At 53.7% G+C, this 17,852-nt stretch overlaps 3 protein-coding genes and 1 long non-coding RNA gene across 4 annotated transcripts; 2 read left to right on the top strand and 2 right to left on the bottom strand.

Annotated features, from left to right (window-relative positions):
- Positions 1-1,148: 1,148 nt before the first annotated feature.
- Positions 1,149-9,951, bottom strand: HEMK1 (HemK methyltransferase family member 1). Its single transcript, XM_040406757.1, has 11 exons — positions 9,719-9,951; positions 6,533-6,727; positions 5,374-5,465; positions 5,152-5,245; positions 3,976-4,098; positions 3,837-3,901; positions 3,717-3,766; positions 3,394-3,499; positions 3,224-3,319; positions 3,030-3,143; positions 1,149-1,589 (listed from the first exon to the last, which is right to left on the bottom strand). The coding sequence occupies exons 2-11, from the start codon at positions 6,722-6,724 to the stop codon at positions 1,490-1,492; spliced, it is 1,032 nt and encodes a 343-aa protein (XP_040262691.1). The 5' UTR covers positions 6,725-6,727; positions 9,719-9,951; the 3' UTR covers positions 1,149-1,489.
- On the bottom strand, positions 5,818-6,376 carry LOC120978551. Its single transcript, XR_005774115.1, has 2 exons — positions 6,218-6,376; positions 5,818-5,992 (listed from the first exon to the last, which is right to left on the bottom strand). It is a non-coding gene; the product is annotated as an uncharacterized LOC120978551 (long non-coding RNA).
- On the top strand, positions 7,851-10,731 carry LOC120979326. Its single transcript, XM_040408034.1, has 3 exons — positions 7,851-8,762; positions 8,985-9,101; positions 10,708-10,731. The coding sequence occupies exons 1-3, from the start codon at positions 7,851-7,853 to the stop codon at positions 10,729-10,731; spliced, it is 1,053 nt and encodes a 350-aa protein (XP_040263968.1).
- C9H3orf18 (chromosome 9 C3orf18 homolog) lies at positions 10,135-15,513 on the top strand. The gene is made up of 5 exons (XM_040406758.1): positions 10,135-10,254; positions 10,701-10,931; positions 12,932-12,957; positions 14,172-14,289; positions 15,069-15,513. The coding sequence occupies exons 2-5, from the start codon at positions 10,755-10,757 to the stop codon at positions 15,147-15,149; spliced, it is 402 nt and encodes a 133-aa protein (XP_040262692.1). The 5' UTR covers positions 10,135-10,254; positions 10,701-10,754; the 3' UTR covers positions 15,150-15,513.
- The last annotated feature ends 2,339 nt before the right edge of the window (positions 15,514-17,852 follow it).

Here is a 17,852-nt window from a genome sequence, read left to right on the forward strand (position 1 = left end):
ACATCACTGATATAATGACATGTGATCAGACATGAGATCACACACCTTATACTACAGGAACCTCTATTACTGCTGACAACCTGCCTGTATATCCTGTCTGAGAGGTAGTCACAGCCCCGCCCCCTGCTGATGACATCACTGATATAATGACATGTGATCAGACATGAGATCACACACCTTATACTACAGGAACATCTATTACTGCTGACAACCTGCCTGTATATCCTGTCTGAGAGGTTGTCACAGCCCCGCCCCCTGCTGATGACATCACTGATATACTGACATGTGATCAGACATGAGATCACACCCCTTATACTACAGGAACATCTATTACTGCTGACAACCTGCCTGTATATCCTGTCTGAGAGGTAGTCACAGCCCCGCCCCCTGCTGATGACATCACTGATATAATGACATGTGATCAGACATGAGATCACACACCTTATACTACAGGAACCTCTATTACTGCTGACAACCTGCCTGTATATCCTGTCCGAGAGGTTGTCACAGCCCCGCCCCCTGCTGATGACATCACTGATATAATGACATGTGATCAGACATGAGATCCTCACCCCTTATACTACAGGAACATCTATTACTGCTGACAACCTGCCTGTATATCCTGTCTGAGAGGTAGTCACAGCCCCGCCCCCTGCTGATGACATCACTGATATAATGACATGTGATCCTCACACCTTATACTACAGGAACATCTATTACTGCTGACAACCTGCCTGTATGTCCTGTCTGAGAGGTTGTCACAGCCCCGCCCACTATTCTGATTGGGGCTAGGTGCTGCAGGTTGATTTCTTGTTAATAAAACCCAGAAACTTTAATCCCCGGGTCGTCTTTTCTCAAAAAGCAGTTTATTCCACCATTATCCGATTCTACATTTTATTTAAAGGGGTTCTGCACTTTGTTTAAACTGATGATCTATCCTCTGGATAGATCATCAGCATCTGATGGGCGGGGGTCCGACACCCAGGACCCCCGCCGACCAGCTGTTTGAGAAGGCAGGAGCGCCGCGTCCTTCTCGCTGTTTACCGCAGACTCAGTGACGTCACGACTAGTATCAATGGCCTGGGCGGGGCTAAGCAGTAAACAGCGAGAAGGACGCGGCGCTCCTGCCTTCTCAAACAGCTGATCGGCAGGGGTCCCGGGTGTTGGATCCCCGTCGATCAGATGCTGATGATTTATCCAGAGGATAGATCATCAGTTTAAAAAAACTGCAGAACCCCTTTAAATCACCGCCCCTCCCCCACACACTGTCCTCCCTGTGTGTCAGTCTTTACCTTCCTTCTGGCATTCTATTCATAAACAGCCACAGATCTCCAGTGCATGGACTTGTGAGACAGAGGACCAGATATGATAGATGGAGAGTCCTGTGGGGAGGGGTCCTGGGAGGGGGGACACTGGGGTTCACCGGAGGCCTCTTCTATCTATGGGTCAGACATCACTTCACATCTCTTCCCATGATGCACCTGTGTCCTCAGTGAACGGGAGCATGGAGCGGAGATACGGAGGTAGTCATGTGACTTGTCGTGGCGTTTGCTGCGTCTCTGCCGCTCCGAAGATGGATAAAGCGAGGCCTGAGGATGGGAGACGCAGACGTCAGACACTGGAGCCGCGGGGCGATAACAGGCCCTCTGTGCAACTTCTCCCCCGTCATCAGGAACCCAACAGACTGGAGGACCCCTTTAAATCCTCCCAAAAAAAAAAATATATAAAAATGTTTGTCTCCAGTTAATACAAATGGCGCATCACTTAAAGGGGTTGCCCCCCCTTGGCTTTTCGTGGTCAGCCAGGATTGGATGGACTTACGGAAAGATGCAAGCGTCCTGTTCCCCCCCCTCCCCCGTGCTGCAGCGGTCGGAACCTTTTATCGCAGTGCAGCCGTACGAGGCTTGTATTGTAAGGGACACCATTTTGGGGTACAGATAAGGTATTGAAAAACTTTTATAACTTTTTTTGTGGTGGGGATAGAAAAAAGCAGGGAGCTCGTCGCAGATCCTGCAGTGTATTCATACAGTGTGCACACTGCAGGAGAAATAACGTGGCGACGTGGCGGTATTGTCTGATGATTGCTTTTATAGGACGTAAAGGAAAAATGTGTGTTTTTTAAATGACTTTTTACCTATTTTTTTTCTCCAGTGCAATAGAGCTCAGTGTCGGGGGCTCAGAGGGGCGTCCCGTCTGGGACACTGGTGACACGTCACTACCATAGGCCATCATCATATGGGTTCGGGTCCCACGTCTCTGACCCGCTCCTATCTCCAGAACCCCTGAAGTGAACAGATAGCAGCTGCGCATGCGAGACCACCCTCCGTTCACAGCTATTGGGGTTCCGAAGTTCTCCATCAGCGAATAGAGGGGTGACCGCGCTCGCTCAGCTCCCGCAGTGATGATGGAGAGCGCGCTGTGCACGTGTGGTGGGCTCGCCTTCACTCTAGGGGTCCCAGAATTGGGAGCTGCACCTACCTGACATGGATGCCAGATCCTAGCAATATGCCATCAATGTCCCAGATGGGAATACGTGACCGGAAACTCTCCCTCGCCGCGGCTCGACACACCCCAAGTGCCAGTAAGGGCCCGCTCCACCAATCCCTGGCACTACTGGCATACCAAGCCGGGGCAGGGAGAGTAAAGCAGCGGCAGCGATGGGGGATAGGTGAGAGTCCATCCTTTTAGGCTTCTGGCCCCTAATATCTAATGCTCTGCAGAAGCCTTTATATGACTCCGATTCCGGCCTTTCCGCACACAGTGGGGGGACGCTCTTCTGGCCCAAGCAGAGTCAAGGATGGGCAGAAGGGGTTAATACAACCTGGAGGGAATTCTGTGCGGGAGATGTGGGGTAATACCAAAGCTGCCATATTCAGATCCCCCTCGAACGCTGAAAAGCGCGTCTGGGGGGTTTTTGGTTTTTAAGCCAAGCATGGCACAATATGGGGTCAACCGCCTGACGCGCTGATCTATCTGCTCCACCCAGTTTGGTGAATGACCCCCAGAATACCTTGCTCCCAGGCACCTACTTGCCGCAGAAATCCTTCACAATCTGCAGGAGCTGCAGTCGCCCCTCGGGGTGGTCTTCCAGCCATTTTTTCACCATTTCAGGATGCCGAGGATCCCCCTCCAGAAAGACGTCCCTGGAAATTAAATCAGCAGAAAATAATGGAGATCCTGAATCCCCCCTATCAGCCCCGGGGGTCAATATAAGGTCACTTACCCTCGGGCCTTCAGCAGAAGTGGTGCAAGGTTCAGGATCCCCTTCATCACGTCCATCCCATCGAGACCCCCGTCTAACGCTGAGTGATCTTCATATCTAGGGATGTACGGCGCCATATTACACAGATGCCCTGCACCCCTAGAGAAAGGAGACGTCCAAGGAGCACCTACCTGAGGACCTCTGGTTCCAGCCGAGGCATATCCTCTGTGAATATATAGGGGGGGTTACTGACCACCGCAGAGACCGGTCCCAGGTCCTGGAGTCGCTCCACGGGGTCTGCATTGTGAGAGAGGCGGTCACATACAATGCCTGACAATATGGCTGCACTATTACTATAATCGACTGGAACCTGTGAAACTACAACTCCCAGCATGCTGAGGGGCCGCACTGTGCAGATCACTCCATCATGAAGTGGGAGTGACCCCCTGATATGTGCACCATCAGGAAGGCTGTCCGTGGCCCCCACAATGCCCTGCGGGGGGCCCCGTCTCACCGGTCAGTAGGTCGTGCTGGAGAACGTGTATTCTGTGCTGCAGGCCGAGCCTGGAGGAAGGAGGAGTAGAGTCAGGACTGGCGCGCCGCTTCCCGGCCTCCCGCTATCTCAGGGACTCACCTCTCCGCGTTATCCCGGGTCAGACTCACCGCCGCTTCGGATTTATCTATGGCGATCACGTGCACCTATAGAACAGACAAGATGAGGGGGGCCCAGACCCCAAAAACCCAGAGAAAACCCCTATAGGAAGCGTCATTACCTGCGGGATCCTCCGGAGTAACGCCAAAGACACAGCTCCTGATCCACAGCCGACCTCCAGAATGGAGGCGTCGGTAGAATGGCGCAGCTCCTCACAGTCCGCCACCACCAGACCCACGAGCTCCTGCGTCACAGACACAACAAGCAGAGCAGTGACCCAGGGTCAAACTGCGGGATCGGAAATCCCCAACAGACTCCTCCCCATAAGGGGTTGTCCAGCAGAGATCTTGAGAATAGGCCATCACTTAGTGAAAAACTGGACAACCCCTTTAAGGCCCCATCTTGTGGTGGCTCCACACTTTTATTACAGCTCCTCCTTCCTATTAAGGCTCCACTGAAGCTCCTCCTTCTCAATTAAGCCCCACCCTCTTATTGAGGTCCCAACCTTTTATTGAAGCTCCTCCAGCCTATCAAGGCACTGCTCTCTCATTGAAGCTCCTCCCTCTCGAAGCTCCACCTTCTTGTTGTGGCTCCCTTTTATCAAAGTTCCATTATCACACTGAGGCTCCACCCTCCCATTGAAGCTCCTCCCACTTATTGAGGCACCACTCTCTCACTGAAGCCCCTCCCTCTCCTGAGTCTCCTCCACAGTCTATGGCCCCTTTCACACGAGTTTTCTGTGCGGGTGCGTGAACACATTGCGCCTGCACTGAATCAGGACCCATTCATTTCAATGTGTCTGCGTACATGAGCGTTGTTTTTCACGCAGCCCTGGCCCCACAGACATATCCTAGGACCCGAGTTACTTGAGAAGCCTTGGCGCAGTGCTCGGGCTCAGACGTGTCCTCCACCGTGAGTCCGCAGAGTGCGCCTGTCCGTCTGAATATTATTACATTGTTATATTGATTATCACATCCACATAATTGCCATCTTGTGTAGGATGTCTGTTGTGGTACTTGTGGTCCGCTGCGGGCATCCTCCACTGTATGCATTTTTGCTGGGGATCGCCATCAGCAACGGGCCACAAGTGCAGGATCTGCTCCCCTGTATATATATATATATACTGCACTTCCCGCCTGTGTAACACCGCGCCATTATTTCATGTCTTTCTATATAGGGAGGTGAAGAGAAGCCGAGTCTCTAATGCGGCTCTGAGGGGATCTGTCTCCAATAGATAATGCAGCTAAAGCCGCCGTCACTAATCGCAGCCGTAATGGCGGACGTAACGCTCTCTTACCTCCGTCTCAGGCCGCGGGATAAGCACCGGGGGTCTCATTTCTAACGTCATGTCTAAGAAGTCCCACTCCCCGATAATGTACTGGACCGGAACCCTGAAGGGGAGGAAAAACACAAACACGGATTCTGGGGTTCTGCCCGAATGCAAGAGGATTGTGAGTGCAGCTCTGGATGTGACTGGAGCAGAAGACCAGAGCACTGGGGGGTCCAGTCGGCCGCTCACCTCTTCAGACGTTCTTGGGCCATGTTCTGTACGAGCAGCAGCTGATCGGCAGACAGGGGCGATTGGGCGGCGCGGGACCCGACACTGTGGAGCTGCAGAGAAGAGCAAACATGGAGCCCGTTTACCGCCACAAAACTGACCAAACCAGCGGCGACAAGGAGATAGGCGTCCATAGCGCACTGATGTGCGGGGTGCAGACGAGCCCTCCGCTCCGGTACCACAGAGGTATCAGCCCGATTCTGCCGGCGACCGTCGGGAGGAAGCGTTCCTTCACTACAATCTCCTGCTCGCTAACAGAGGAGACCGCCTTTCTGCCCCTCCTCCTACATGCTTTTCTGCCCTCTATGCCCTGCCTCCTGCCCTCCAGGCTCCACCTCCTGCTCTCCTTTCTGCACTCTAGGCTCCACCACCTGCCCTTCAGGCTCCACCTCCTGCCCTCCTTTCTGCACTCCAGGCTCCACCTCCTGCCCTCCTTTCTACACTCTAGGCTCCACCTTCTACCCTCCATTCTGCACTCTAGGCTCCACCTCCTGCCCTCAATTCTGCACTCTAGGCTCCACCTCCTGACTGCACTCTTGGCTCCGCCTCCTTCTCTCCAGGCTCCACGTTTCTGCTCTGCCTCCTGCCCTCCAGGCCCCACCTCCTGGTCGCCTTTCTGCACTCTAAGCTCCGCCTCTTGCCCTCCAGGCTCCACCTCCTGCTTACCTTTCTGCCCTGCCTCCTGCCCTCCAGGCTCCACCTCGTGCCCGCCTTTCTACCCTCTATGTCCCACCCCCTGCCCTCTATACTCTGTTTTCTGCCCTCTCAGGGTCCACCTACTTTTTGCTCTATGTCCCGCCTCCACCTCCTGCCCGCCTTTCTGCACTCTAAGCTCCGCCTTTTGCCCTCCAGGCTCCACCTCCTGCCCGCCTTTCTACCCTCTATGCTCTGCCTTCTGCCCTTCAGGCTCCACCTATTTTCTGCTCTATCATGTCCCGCCTCCTGCCCTACTTTCTGCACTTCAGGCTCCACCTCCTTCCCTCTATGCCCCACCTCTTGCCTCTACCTACTTTCTGCTCTATGTCCCGCCTCCTGCCCTCCTTTCGGCACTCCAGGCTCCACCTCCTTCCCTCTATGCCCCACCTCCTTCCCTCCAGGCTCCGCCTCCTGCTGCACTCACAGTCTTTGCCCCCAGGGCATGAGCCACCAGTATGCGGCTGGAGTCGTGTGGTTCGGGGATCCTGTGCTCGTGGAAGACGTTCCCCCAGTACGATGCCAGCTTGCCTGGCGTCACCCCGGTTGCTCCCATCTTCCGGCACGGCACCGGCCTATGGGTGACTGTGGTAAGAAGCCGCCGCAGTGGGAGATGCATGACCTGCAGGGAGAAGGAAGATCAGGATGTGCACATGGCCGCCGCTGACAACCTGTCCTCTAACAAAGACCCTCCGCCCCTGGGGTAGTCACCTTCAGGGGTCTGTCTTTGCCCCTGTTATATCCCCAGAAAACACATGATTGGCCTGATTCATGAACAGAATTTCAGAACACAGTAAAGACTGACACTTATATAGAAAGAGAAGGGGAGGAGCAGGGCGAGTGGAAATCTGGGCGTCAGTAGTGGTGACCCGGGCACGAATGTGGAGGACGGCAGAGGAAGTCGCTCACATAACAATCCCTGACATTAGGAGGATGAGAAGCTGCACTGACAACAGCAGTTCCAGGAACATCGGGCGGGTGTCAGACTCCTCCAGGTCGCACCCAGAAGTCTGTGCCTCCGTTTCATCCCCAGGCAGCCAGAATGGAGAGCGATCCGTTCAGGAAGCATCAGGACGTCTTCAGTTCAGTCTTGTGACTGTTCAGGACGGAGATAAGACCGCAGCGTGCTACGGTTTTATCTCCGGCCAAAATTCCGGAACACGTGCCGGAATGTTTCAATGCATTTGTTAGACGGATCCGCAATGCTATCCGTTTGCACACAGATTTCCGGATACGGCAGGTAGTACTGCAGAACTGCCCGTCGGATCTTCACAACACAAGTACCCTAAACACCGTTACTAGGAATGTGGGCCTGTTACTCAGCACGGTATGGCGGGATTATTTATGCAGCAACACAGGCTGAGGTGTACAGTCAGGGGCTGCGGTTGGTTGTGATGCGTTTTCTGCTCCACAGCCAAGAAGCGTGGACCAAAACCCCACACGGCTTTACAGTAAATACGTCTCGCCTGTGTTATCTGCAGTCACGGTAAAACTGCGGCACAACCGCACTGTCCGCATATGGCCCTATAACGCTTTCCCAGTGTCCTGCTCAGCACCCGGCCAGGTATACGGTATATACCGCCAGAAGCTGTACTGCCGCCATACTGGTTGTCACCCGGCCAGGTATACGGTATATACCCCCAGAAGCTGTACTGCCGCCATACTGGTTGTCACCCGGCCAGGTATACAGTATATACCCCCAGAAGCTGTACTGCCGCCATACTGGTTGTCACCCGGCCCGGTATATGGTATATACCCCCAGAAGCTGTTCTGCCGCCATACTGGTTGTCACCCAGCTCAGTATACAGTATATACCCCCAGAAGCTGTACTGCCGCCATACTGGTTGTCACCCGGGCAGGTATACAGTATATACCCCCAGAAGCTGTACTGCAGCCATACTGGTTGTCACCCGGCCAGGTATACGGTATATACCCCCAGAAGCTGTACTGCCGCCATACTGGTTGTCACCCGGCCCAGTATATACCGCCAGAAGCTGTACTGCTGCCATACTGGTTGTCACCCGGCCAGGTATACGATATATACCCCCAGAAGCTGTACTGCCGCCATACTGGTTGTCACCCGGCCAGGTATACGGTATATACCCCCAGAAGCTGTACTGCCGCTATACTGGTTTTCACCCGGCCAGGTATACGGTATATACCCCCAGAAGCTTTACTGCCGCCATACTGGTTGTCACCCAGCCCAGTATATACCGCCAGAAGCTGTACTGCCGCCATACTGGTTGTCACCCAGCCCAGTATATACCGCCAGAAGCTGTACTGCAGCCATACTGGTTTTCACCCGGCCAGGTATACGGTATATACCCCCAGAAGCTTTACTGCCGCCATACTGGTTGTCACCCAGCCCAGTATATACCGCCAGAAGCTGTACTGCCGCCATACTGGTTGTCACCCGGCCAGGTATACGGTATATACCCCCGGAAGCTGTACTGCCGCCATACTGGTTGTCACCCGGCCAGGTATACGGTATATACCCCCAGAAGCTGTACTGCCGCCATAATGGTTGTCACCCGGCCAGGTATACAGTATATACCCCCAGAAGTTGTACTGCCGCCATACTGGTTGTCACCCGGCCAGGTATACGGTATATACCCCCAGAAGCTGTACTGCCGCCATACTGGTTGTCACCCGGCCAGGTATACGGTATATACCCCCAGAAGCTGTACTGCCGCCATACTGGTTGTCACCCGGCCCGGTATACACCCCCAAAAGCTGTACTGCTGCCATACTGGTTGTCACCCGGCCCGGTATACACCCCCAGAAGCTGTACTGCCGCCATACTCGTTGTCACCCGGCCCGGTATACGGTATATACCCCCAGAAGCTGTACTGTCGCCATACTGGTTGTCACCAGGCCAGGTATACGGTATATACCCCCAGAAGCTGTACTGCCGCCATACTGGTTGTCACCCGGCCAGGTATACGGTATATACCCCCAGAAGCTGTACTGCTGCCATACTGGTTGTCACCAGGCAGGTATACGGTATATACCCCCAGAAGCTGTACTGTCGCCATACTGGTTGTCACCAGGCCAGGTATACGGTATATACCCCCAGAAGCTGTACTGCCGCCATACTGGTTGTCACCAGGCAGGTATACGGTATATACCCCCAGAAGCTGTACTGCCGCCATACTGGTTGTCACCCGGCCAGGTATACGGTATATACCCCCAGAAGCTGTACTGCCGCCATACTGGTTGTCACCAGGCCAGGTATACGGTATATACCCCCAGAAGCTGTACTGCTGCCATACTGGTTGTCACCCGGCCAGGTATACGGTATATACCCCCAGAAGCTGTACTGCCGCCATACTGGTTGTCACCAGGCCAGGTATACAGTATATACCCCCAGAAGCTGTACTGCCGCCATACTGGTTGTCACCAGGCAGGTATACGGTATATACCCCCACCCAGAGGCTGAGCATTGACAATTACATGATGACTATGGCTGTCAGCGTCTACAGGGGCTCTTAGTAGATTGTACAGCCCCACAACATAACACAGGGGGCGCTATAAATAACGGGGGCGGGTGGTGCCCGGGAAAGCACACTCACAGATGAGCTGAGCTCTAACTGCCTCGGGAAACTAATCTCACCTGGCACCTGAAGGGTTAACGACGCTCTTAATCACGTGGACCTGCAACTTCCTGTGTCCTACAGAAAAAGAAGCTCCAGCGCATTAGTTCCTAGAGAACTCATGACTGTTGCTTTCAAAACGCGTTCTTATGAAAACCAAAGTTTCCGTCTTCAATCCAGGAGCCATTTTCAAGAAGCTGTCCTGAAATGACGACACCAGTTTGGTCCTTCCCAGAATTCACTGCGCACCAGCTTTGGAAACTCCCTTAGTAAAGATGTCAGCTATAAAGTGTTTGGGTTTCGTCCGCGATTTGCGCATGCGTAGTGACGGAATTCAATCACTAGACTAGACGTCAGGTGACGTCCCTTCCCTTTTGTTCCGTGAATGGCAGGCAGGTCTAGTGACCAATCAGAGGAGCGTTCTGACTGACAGGGGGCGGGGCTGAGCGTCCAATGACTGGAGGAGAGCTGGGCCCCAAATAAAAGAGGAAACAGACGGGAGCCGGCCTCGGGCCTAGCTGGGCCGCCCACAGCAGCGGAGCCTCCGGAGCGCAGGTGTGGAACTACAAGTCCCAGCACAGCAGTACATGAGGTATTCGTATAGTCATTCTGCAGCACACGGCGGAGGCTGCCCCATAATATTCGGTCTTATACTCCAGTCACATCCAGAGCTGCAGTCATCATTGTATTGATGTAAATCTTATACTCCAGTCACATCCAGAGCTGCAGTCATCCTTATATTGATGTAAATCTTATACTCCAGTCACACCCAGAGCTGCAGCCTGTCATGTTGCTTGTTCTCCGGCTTTAGGACCTTGGTCTGCACAGCACATGCTCTGGTGCATTATGGGAGTTGTAGTCTTGGCTCCAGGCTCTGGGTGTGACTTCACTGATCCAGCAGGGGGGCAGCTGTGAGATGGGCAGCAGAATTGTGACTGCAGCTCTGGGTGTGACTGGAGTGTGCTCCTCATGCCCTTTAATGTGACCCGTGCTGTGTCTTCTCCTGCAGGTTTTCGGTGACTATGCCTCCTGACCCACGGTGACGACCTTGCCGCCATGAACAGTAATAGCAGCCTGCCGGCCCCGCCGTACCTGGGGGCCACTGTGGAGCCGCCCTCTACTGCTCCCCCCTATAATGGCTCGAGGGGGCTCATTCCTGCCGGAACCCCCACTGTGGGCACCTGGCTCCTGTCCCTGGGCATCGTGACTGTCATTGGGCTGGCGGTGGCAATGGTAGGTGGCGGTATGTGGCTCTGGTGACTCCCTGCCCGCTGCAGGCTGCACACAGGCTTCTTAAAGGGCCAGTCCAGGGCTGACACTTACAGACCCTGCCCCACATTACCGTCCGTGCACTCCTAACCCAGTGTGGAGGTGGGGCTTATCAGAAAAGGGGTGTGGCTTAGTAAGAGTCTGCGCAGCCTAAAAAGCAACATTTCGCATAAAAACTGCGCCACAATTCTGGAGCAAAATTCTCTGCATTAGCCGATGATAGACGTCTGACCAGCCACAGCTGCTGTATTCAGCTACGTGCACCAGCAGAATAGTGAGTGCAGCTCTGGAGTATGATACAGGATGTAACTCAGGATCAGTACAGGATAAGTAATGTATGTACACAGTGACTGCACCAGCAGAATAGTGAGTGCAGCTCTGGAGTGTAATACAGGATGTAACTCAGGATCAGTACAGGATAAGTAATGTATGTACACAGTGACTGCACCAACAGAATAGTGAGTGCAGCTCTGGAGCATAATACAGGATGTAACTCAGGATCAGTACAGGATAAGTAGTGTATGTACACAGTGACTGCACCAGCAGAATAGTGAGTGCAGCTCTGGAGTATAATGCAGGATGTAACTCAGGATTAGTACAGGATAAGTAATGTATGTACACAGTGACTGCAGCAGCAGAATAGTGAGCGCAGCTCTGGAGTATAATACAGGATGTAACTCAGGATCAGTACAGGATAAGTAATGTATGTACACAGTGACTGCACCAGCAGAATAGTGAGTGCAGCTCTGGAGTATAATACAGGATGTAACTCAGGATCAGTACAGGATAAGTAATGTATGTACACAGTGACTGCACCAGCAGAATAGTGAGTGCAGCTCTGGAGTGTAATACATGACGTAACTCAGGATCAGTACAGGATAAGTAATGTATGTACACAGTGACTACACCAGCAGAATAGTGAGTGCAGCTCTGGAGTATAATACAGGATGTAACTCAGGATCAGTACAGGATAAGTAATGTATGTACACAGTGACTGCACCAGCAGAATAGTGAGTGCAGCTCTGGAGTCTAATACAGGATGTAACTCAGGATCAGTACAGGATAAGTAATGTATGTACACAGTGACTGCACCAGCAGAATAGTGAGTGCAGCTCTGGAGTATAATACAGGATGTAACTGAGGATCAGTACAGGATAAGTAATGTATGTACACAGTGACTGCACCAGCAGAATAGTGAGTGCAGCTCTGGAGTATAATACAGGATGTAACTCAGGATCAGTACAGGATAAGTAATGTATGTACACAGTGACTGCACCAGCAGAATAGTGAGTGCAGCTCTGGAGTATAATACAGGATGTAACTCAGGATCAGTACAGGATAAGTAATGTATGTACACAGTGACTGCACCAGCTGAATAGTGAGTGCAGCTCTGGAGTAGAAGTAATGTACACTGGAGGCTGTGACTTGGAACCTGGTGATGTTGCGTCTTGCACATTTTTTGCCTTTACTGAAGATTTCTCACTTTTGAACCAATTTTTTCGAGGCTTGAAATGTCATCTCTCTTTTGCTGTCTTATACTCCAGTTGCTCCCAGAGCTGTCCTCTTGTTCTGTGCTTGTTTCAGATGCAGTTCTGCGGGGGGCGGTGTGATCGCGGCTGAGGGTTATATTTGTCACTATAAGGGCTCATTCACACGGCAGTTGCCCCTCTGGCCGCATACGGCGGGTCCGCAAATCCGGAGATGCGGTACGGAACCCCACAGAAACGGTATGGAGTGGTTCTGTTCTGTGTCTCTGCACCGCAAAAAGATAAAACTTGCTCCATCTTTTTGCGTAACGGACGGATCCACTGCACGGGCAGCAGACGGTCGTGTGAGCAAGCCCTAAGGCGTTGGATTTTTTTGATGCAGCTTTGGAGGTAGCTGGAGTATCAGATGTGATCCGTGTTCTCTTTCGTCTCTGCTCATTTCTCTGTCTCTTCTTGTCTCTGCTGCGCTGCCTCCAGGTTCTGTACATCAGAAAGCAGAAGAGGTGAGCGTCCTGCAGCGCGGGGGCTTCTCTCCAGGGCGGGGCTGGGCGTGTGATTGTAATTAAAGGGGCTCTCCGACAGTAATCTACAGTATGTCTGCTGTTAAAGGGGTCCTCTCACTTCAGCAAATGGCATTTATCATGTAGAGGAAGCTAGGGGTTTTCCGGGATTTTATAACTGATGACCTATCGGTATCTGATTGTGGAGGTCCGATACCTGGGACCCCCGCCGATCAGCAGTAGCCCCCCATCCTTCGTGGCTCAGGAGCAGCGCCGCCCCATAGAAGTGAATGGCTGAGTGCAATACCAGGCACGACCACTATACAATGTACGGCGCTGTGCTCGGTGAGCTGAGAGAAGCTGATTGTGGGGGTCCCGGGTGTCGTACCCCCACCGCTCAGATACTGATGACGGCTCCTGAGACTGGGTCATCAGCATTAACCTCTCAGAAACCCCTTTTAATACCGGGCTCTTCCTAACGTGTGGCGATTCTCCATGTTGCCTCTTTTGCTGGATTCATTTTTCCATCACATTTTACACTTCTCCATCAGAGAGGTGTGGAAGTACGACCACCGCTGATCGACTGGTCGTAACCATGGAAACGAATACTGAATAATGGGATGGAAAAATGAATCCAACAGAGGAGGCAAGATGGAGAATCGGAATACATTAGGAAGTGACTTGTATTAACTGCATGATGAACGCCGGTTACTGAAGTGAGACGAGTGCGGCCGCTGGGGGAGGGGATTGGCCATGTCTGTTGTGTGGGGATAGCTGAGATTGATTGGTTATGTCTGGGTTATGGTGTAGGATTGATTGGCCATGTCTGTTGTGTGGGGATAGCTGAGATTGATTGGTTATGTCTGGGTTATGGTGTAGGATTGATTGGCCATGTCTGTTGTGTGGGGGATAGCTGAGATTGATTGGTTATGTCTGGGTTATGGTGTAGGATTGATTGGCCATGTCTGTTGTGTGGGGGATAGCTGAGATTGATTGGTTATGTCTGGGTTATGGTGTAGGATTGATTGGCCATGTCTGCCTTGTGCACTGTGACTTCAGACTGGGCACAATCTTTACTTCTCTGACCGCCCCCACCACCCTTGTGCCACCTGTGTGCCCTCCCCCCCCCCCTTCCTCCGATGTCCACCCTCCTCGCCGTCCCGTCACCTCTTTCTGTTTGGCGCACTTTACCCCCTGTCCCTCTTTCTTGGTGCCAGGCTGGAGAAGCTCCGCCATCAGCTGATGCCCATGTACAACTTTGACCCGGCCGAGGAACAGGAAGATTTGGAGCAAGAATTGCTGGAACCGAACCGAGATCTGCAGCCCCAGGGAAAGGTGAGCGCGTGTGCGCGCGGCGCAGATCCTCGTTATAATACCGCTCTGTAGTGCTGGTGGCGTCCCTCTGGCTCAGGCTTCCTTTATGTAGCAGCGCCCCCTGCTGTCTGTGGTCATTTACTGCAGAGGCCAGGACATGAGCTCAGTGCAGGTTCGCCCTCCTCAGCCGTAGTCACAGCAGGGAGCGCAGAGGATTTCAGCACCACCAGGTAGAGAAATGATCCAAGCAACAAGTACTGGGCGACTGCAGGGCCGTATAAGGATGATGGGAGTCCCTCCTGACGTTGCTCTGATCAGTGGCGTTTCTTCATCGTTTGGTTTCAATTAAAGGCATACCGCTCCCTGACGCCGCTGATCTCCTCCCAGCTGGTAGATATCGCCCATTATACCGCCCGCTGCAGCCACCCTCCTCCTCCTCCGCTGCGTTGTGACAGATGCGGCTTTATTATTAGACCACAGCAGGATCTATAGGGAACACCCGCTTCTCCCACAATACAGCCGACAGGAAATCGGTAGGGAAGTTGTGAATGCAGCTCTGGATGTGAGCGGAGCGTATGACCTGCTGTAAGTCGGGATCAGTGTGAGATCCGTAAGGCTCTGTTCACATAAGCTCCGTTCTAGAGACCGCTCCCAGCAGAACCCGCTGACGTATGGTGGGGCCGCCAGTAGCGCTGGATGCACGTGCTCTTTCCTCTGCCCCCTTAGCGCTCTGCATGGTGCATGGGAGCGGGCGCAGTGACCTCCTCACTGATGGCGGGTTTATCTGCCTTGTCTTCCAGGTTCTGCTCACCAGCCTGTGCCCTCTGCAGAGACCGACCCGCCTGGTGTTCACGGACGTCGCCAACTCCATTAGCGCCTGAGGAAGGTTCATGACTCGTCTGTCTGGGGTCGGTGTCACTGTGACTTACCGCCGTGTCTGCGTCACCTGCCCAGGAACTAATGACCACTGCGGGGCCCAGTGATGGAGGGGCCCACACATCTCTGAATACACAGTGCTCTGCTGGAGGGCGATCTACGGAAACGTGCTGCTCCACATAGAAGTATACAGGGGCCAGGCGTATAGGACCTGCAAACTCCATACACCACACAGAGCGCTCCACCTGTACGGTAATACTCACCGCACACAGAGCGCTCCACCTGTACGGTAATACTCACCGCACACAGAGCGCTCCACCTGTACGGTAATACTCACCACCCACAGAGCGCTCCACCTGTACGGTAATACCCACCGCACACAGAACAGTCCCCCTGTACGGTAATACCCACAGCACACAGAGCGCTCCACCTGTACGGTAATACTCACCGCACACAGGGCGCTCCAGCTGTACGGTAATGCCCACAGCACAGGGCGCTCCAGCTGTACGGTAATGCCCACAGCACAGGGCGCTCCAGCTGTACGGTAATGCCCACAGCACAGGGCGCTCCAGCTGTACGGTAATGCCCACAGCACAGGGCGCTCCACCTGTACGGTAATACCCACAGCACACAGAGCGCTCCACCTATACGGTAATACCCACAGCACACAGAGCGCTCCACCTGTACGGTAATACTCACCACCCACAGAGCGCTCCACCTGTACGGTAATACTCACCACCCACAGAGCGCTCCACCTGTACGGTAATACTCACCACCCACAGAGCGCTCCACCTGTACGGTAATACTCACCACCCACAGAGCGCTCCACCTGTACGGTAATACCCACAGCACACAGAGCGCTCCACCTGTACGGTAATACTCACCCCACACAGAGCGCTCCACCTGTACGGTAATACTCACCCCACACAGAGCGCTCCACCTGTACGGTAATACTCACCACCCACAGAGCGCTCCACCTGTACGGTAATACTCACCACCCACAGAGCGCTCCACCTGTACGGTAATACTCACCGCACACAGAGCGCTCCACCTGTACGGTAATACTCACCGCACACAGAGCGCTCCACCTGTACGGTAATACTCACCCCACACAGAGCGCTCCACCTGTACGGTAATACCCACCGCACACAGAACAGTCCCCCTGTACGGTAATGCCCACAGCACAGGGCGCTCCAGCTGTACGGTAATGCCCACAGCACAGGGCGCTCCAGCTGTACGGTAATGCCCACAGCACAGGGCACTCCAGCTGTACGGTAATGCCCACAGCACAGGGCGCTCCAGCTGTACGGTAATGCCCACAGCACAGGGCGCTCCAGCTGTTTGGTAATGCCCACAGCACAGGGCGCTCCAGCTGTACGGTAATGCCCACAGCACAGGGCGCTCCAGCTGTACGGTAATGCCCACAGCACAGGGCGCTCCACCTGTACGGTAATACCCACAGCACACAGAGCGCTCCACCTGTACGGTAATACCCACAGCACACAGAGCGCTCCACCTGTACGGTAATACCCACCGCACAGAACAGTCCCCCTGTACGGTAATGCCCACAGCACAGGGCGCTCTAGCTGTACGGTAATGCCCACAGCACAGGGCGCTCTAGCTGTACGGTAATGCCCACAGCACAGGGCGCTCCAGCTGTACGGTAATGCCCACAGCACAGGGCGCTCCAGCTGTACGGTAATGCCCACAGCACAGGGCGCTCCAGCTGTACGGTAATGCCCACAGCACAGGGCGCTCTAGCTGTACGGTAATGCCCACAGCACAGGGCGCTCTAGCTGTACGGTAATGCCCACAGCACAGGGCGCTCTAGCTGTACGGTAATGCCCACAGCACAGGGCGCTCTAGCTGTACGGTAATGCCCACAGCACAGGGCGCTCTAGCTGTACGGTAATGCCCACAGCACAGGGCGCTCCCCCTGTACGGTAATGCCTACCGCCCAGCTCCGCAGATGCCCTCTGCTCTGCAGCAGAGCATGAACAGCACTGACCGCACTTGCCTCCATTGCACGCCGCTGGATGATGAGCTGTTTAACCCCTCAGTTGCTGCTGAGTTGACATCACGCTCAGGCTGCGATGCTGTTCAGCCGCCAGAGATTCCCGGCTGCGCCATTTTGTAGGTTTGATATTAATTTGTTTGGATCTTTTGTGCTTCATTAAAAATTCTTCAAAGCCCAGGGACGGTGAAGGTCAGTGGCGTGAATGATTGGATCAGCGTCTGGGCCCCTCTCTTAAGAACCAAAGCCTCGGCATTAAGATTTAAGGCAAAGCGCAACGATTACAGCTGTCATAGATTCACTGCGAGTGCAAGAGGACGCCGCTCCCCCCGCAGACATGGATGTGTGAAGGGGCGTCTCCGGGATCCGGGGCGACTTCTGTGTCCGCACGGCGGCAGATTAAAGAGATTGTGAAATACAATGAGTCCAGCCTCTTTGTGTTGCCGGGGACCCCACCTGTCAATATAGCGGATTCCAAAATGTGTCCAGCCCAGGCTGATACATTGTAACAAACTGACAGGATGGAGCTGTGCAGCGTCTCTATTTCTGGTGCATTGTAACAAACCCTGTAGAAAGAGGATTTAGGTTATTAGCCTCAACATAAGTGCTCATATTCGCTGACAGCAAGCAGAGATCTTAAAATAGAAAGTTGCAGAACTTGGTGTTATTTCCAGCAGATTGCACCTGTGGGGCG

This window comes from Bufo bufo, chromosome 9, assembly GCF_905171765.1.
Source record: "Bufo bufo chromosome 9, aBufBuf1.1, whole genome shotgun sequence".
NCBI lineage: Eukaryota > Metazoa > Chordata > Amphibia > Anura > Bufonidae > Bufo > Bufo bufo.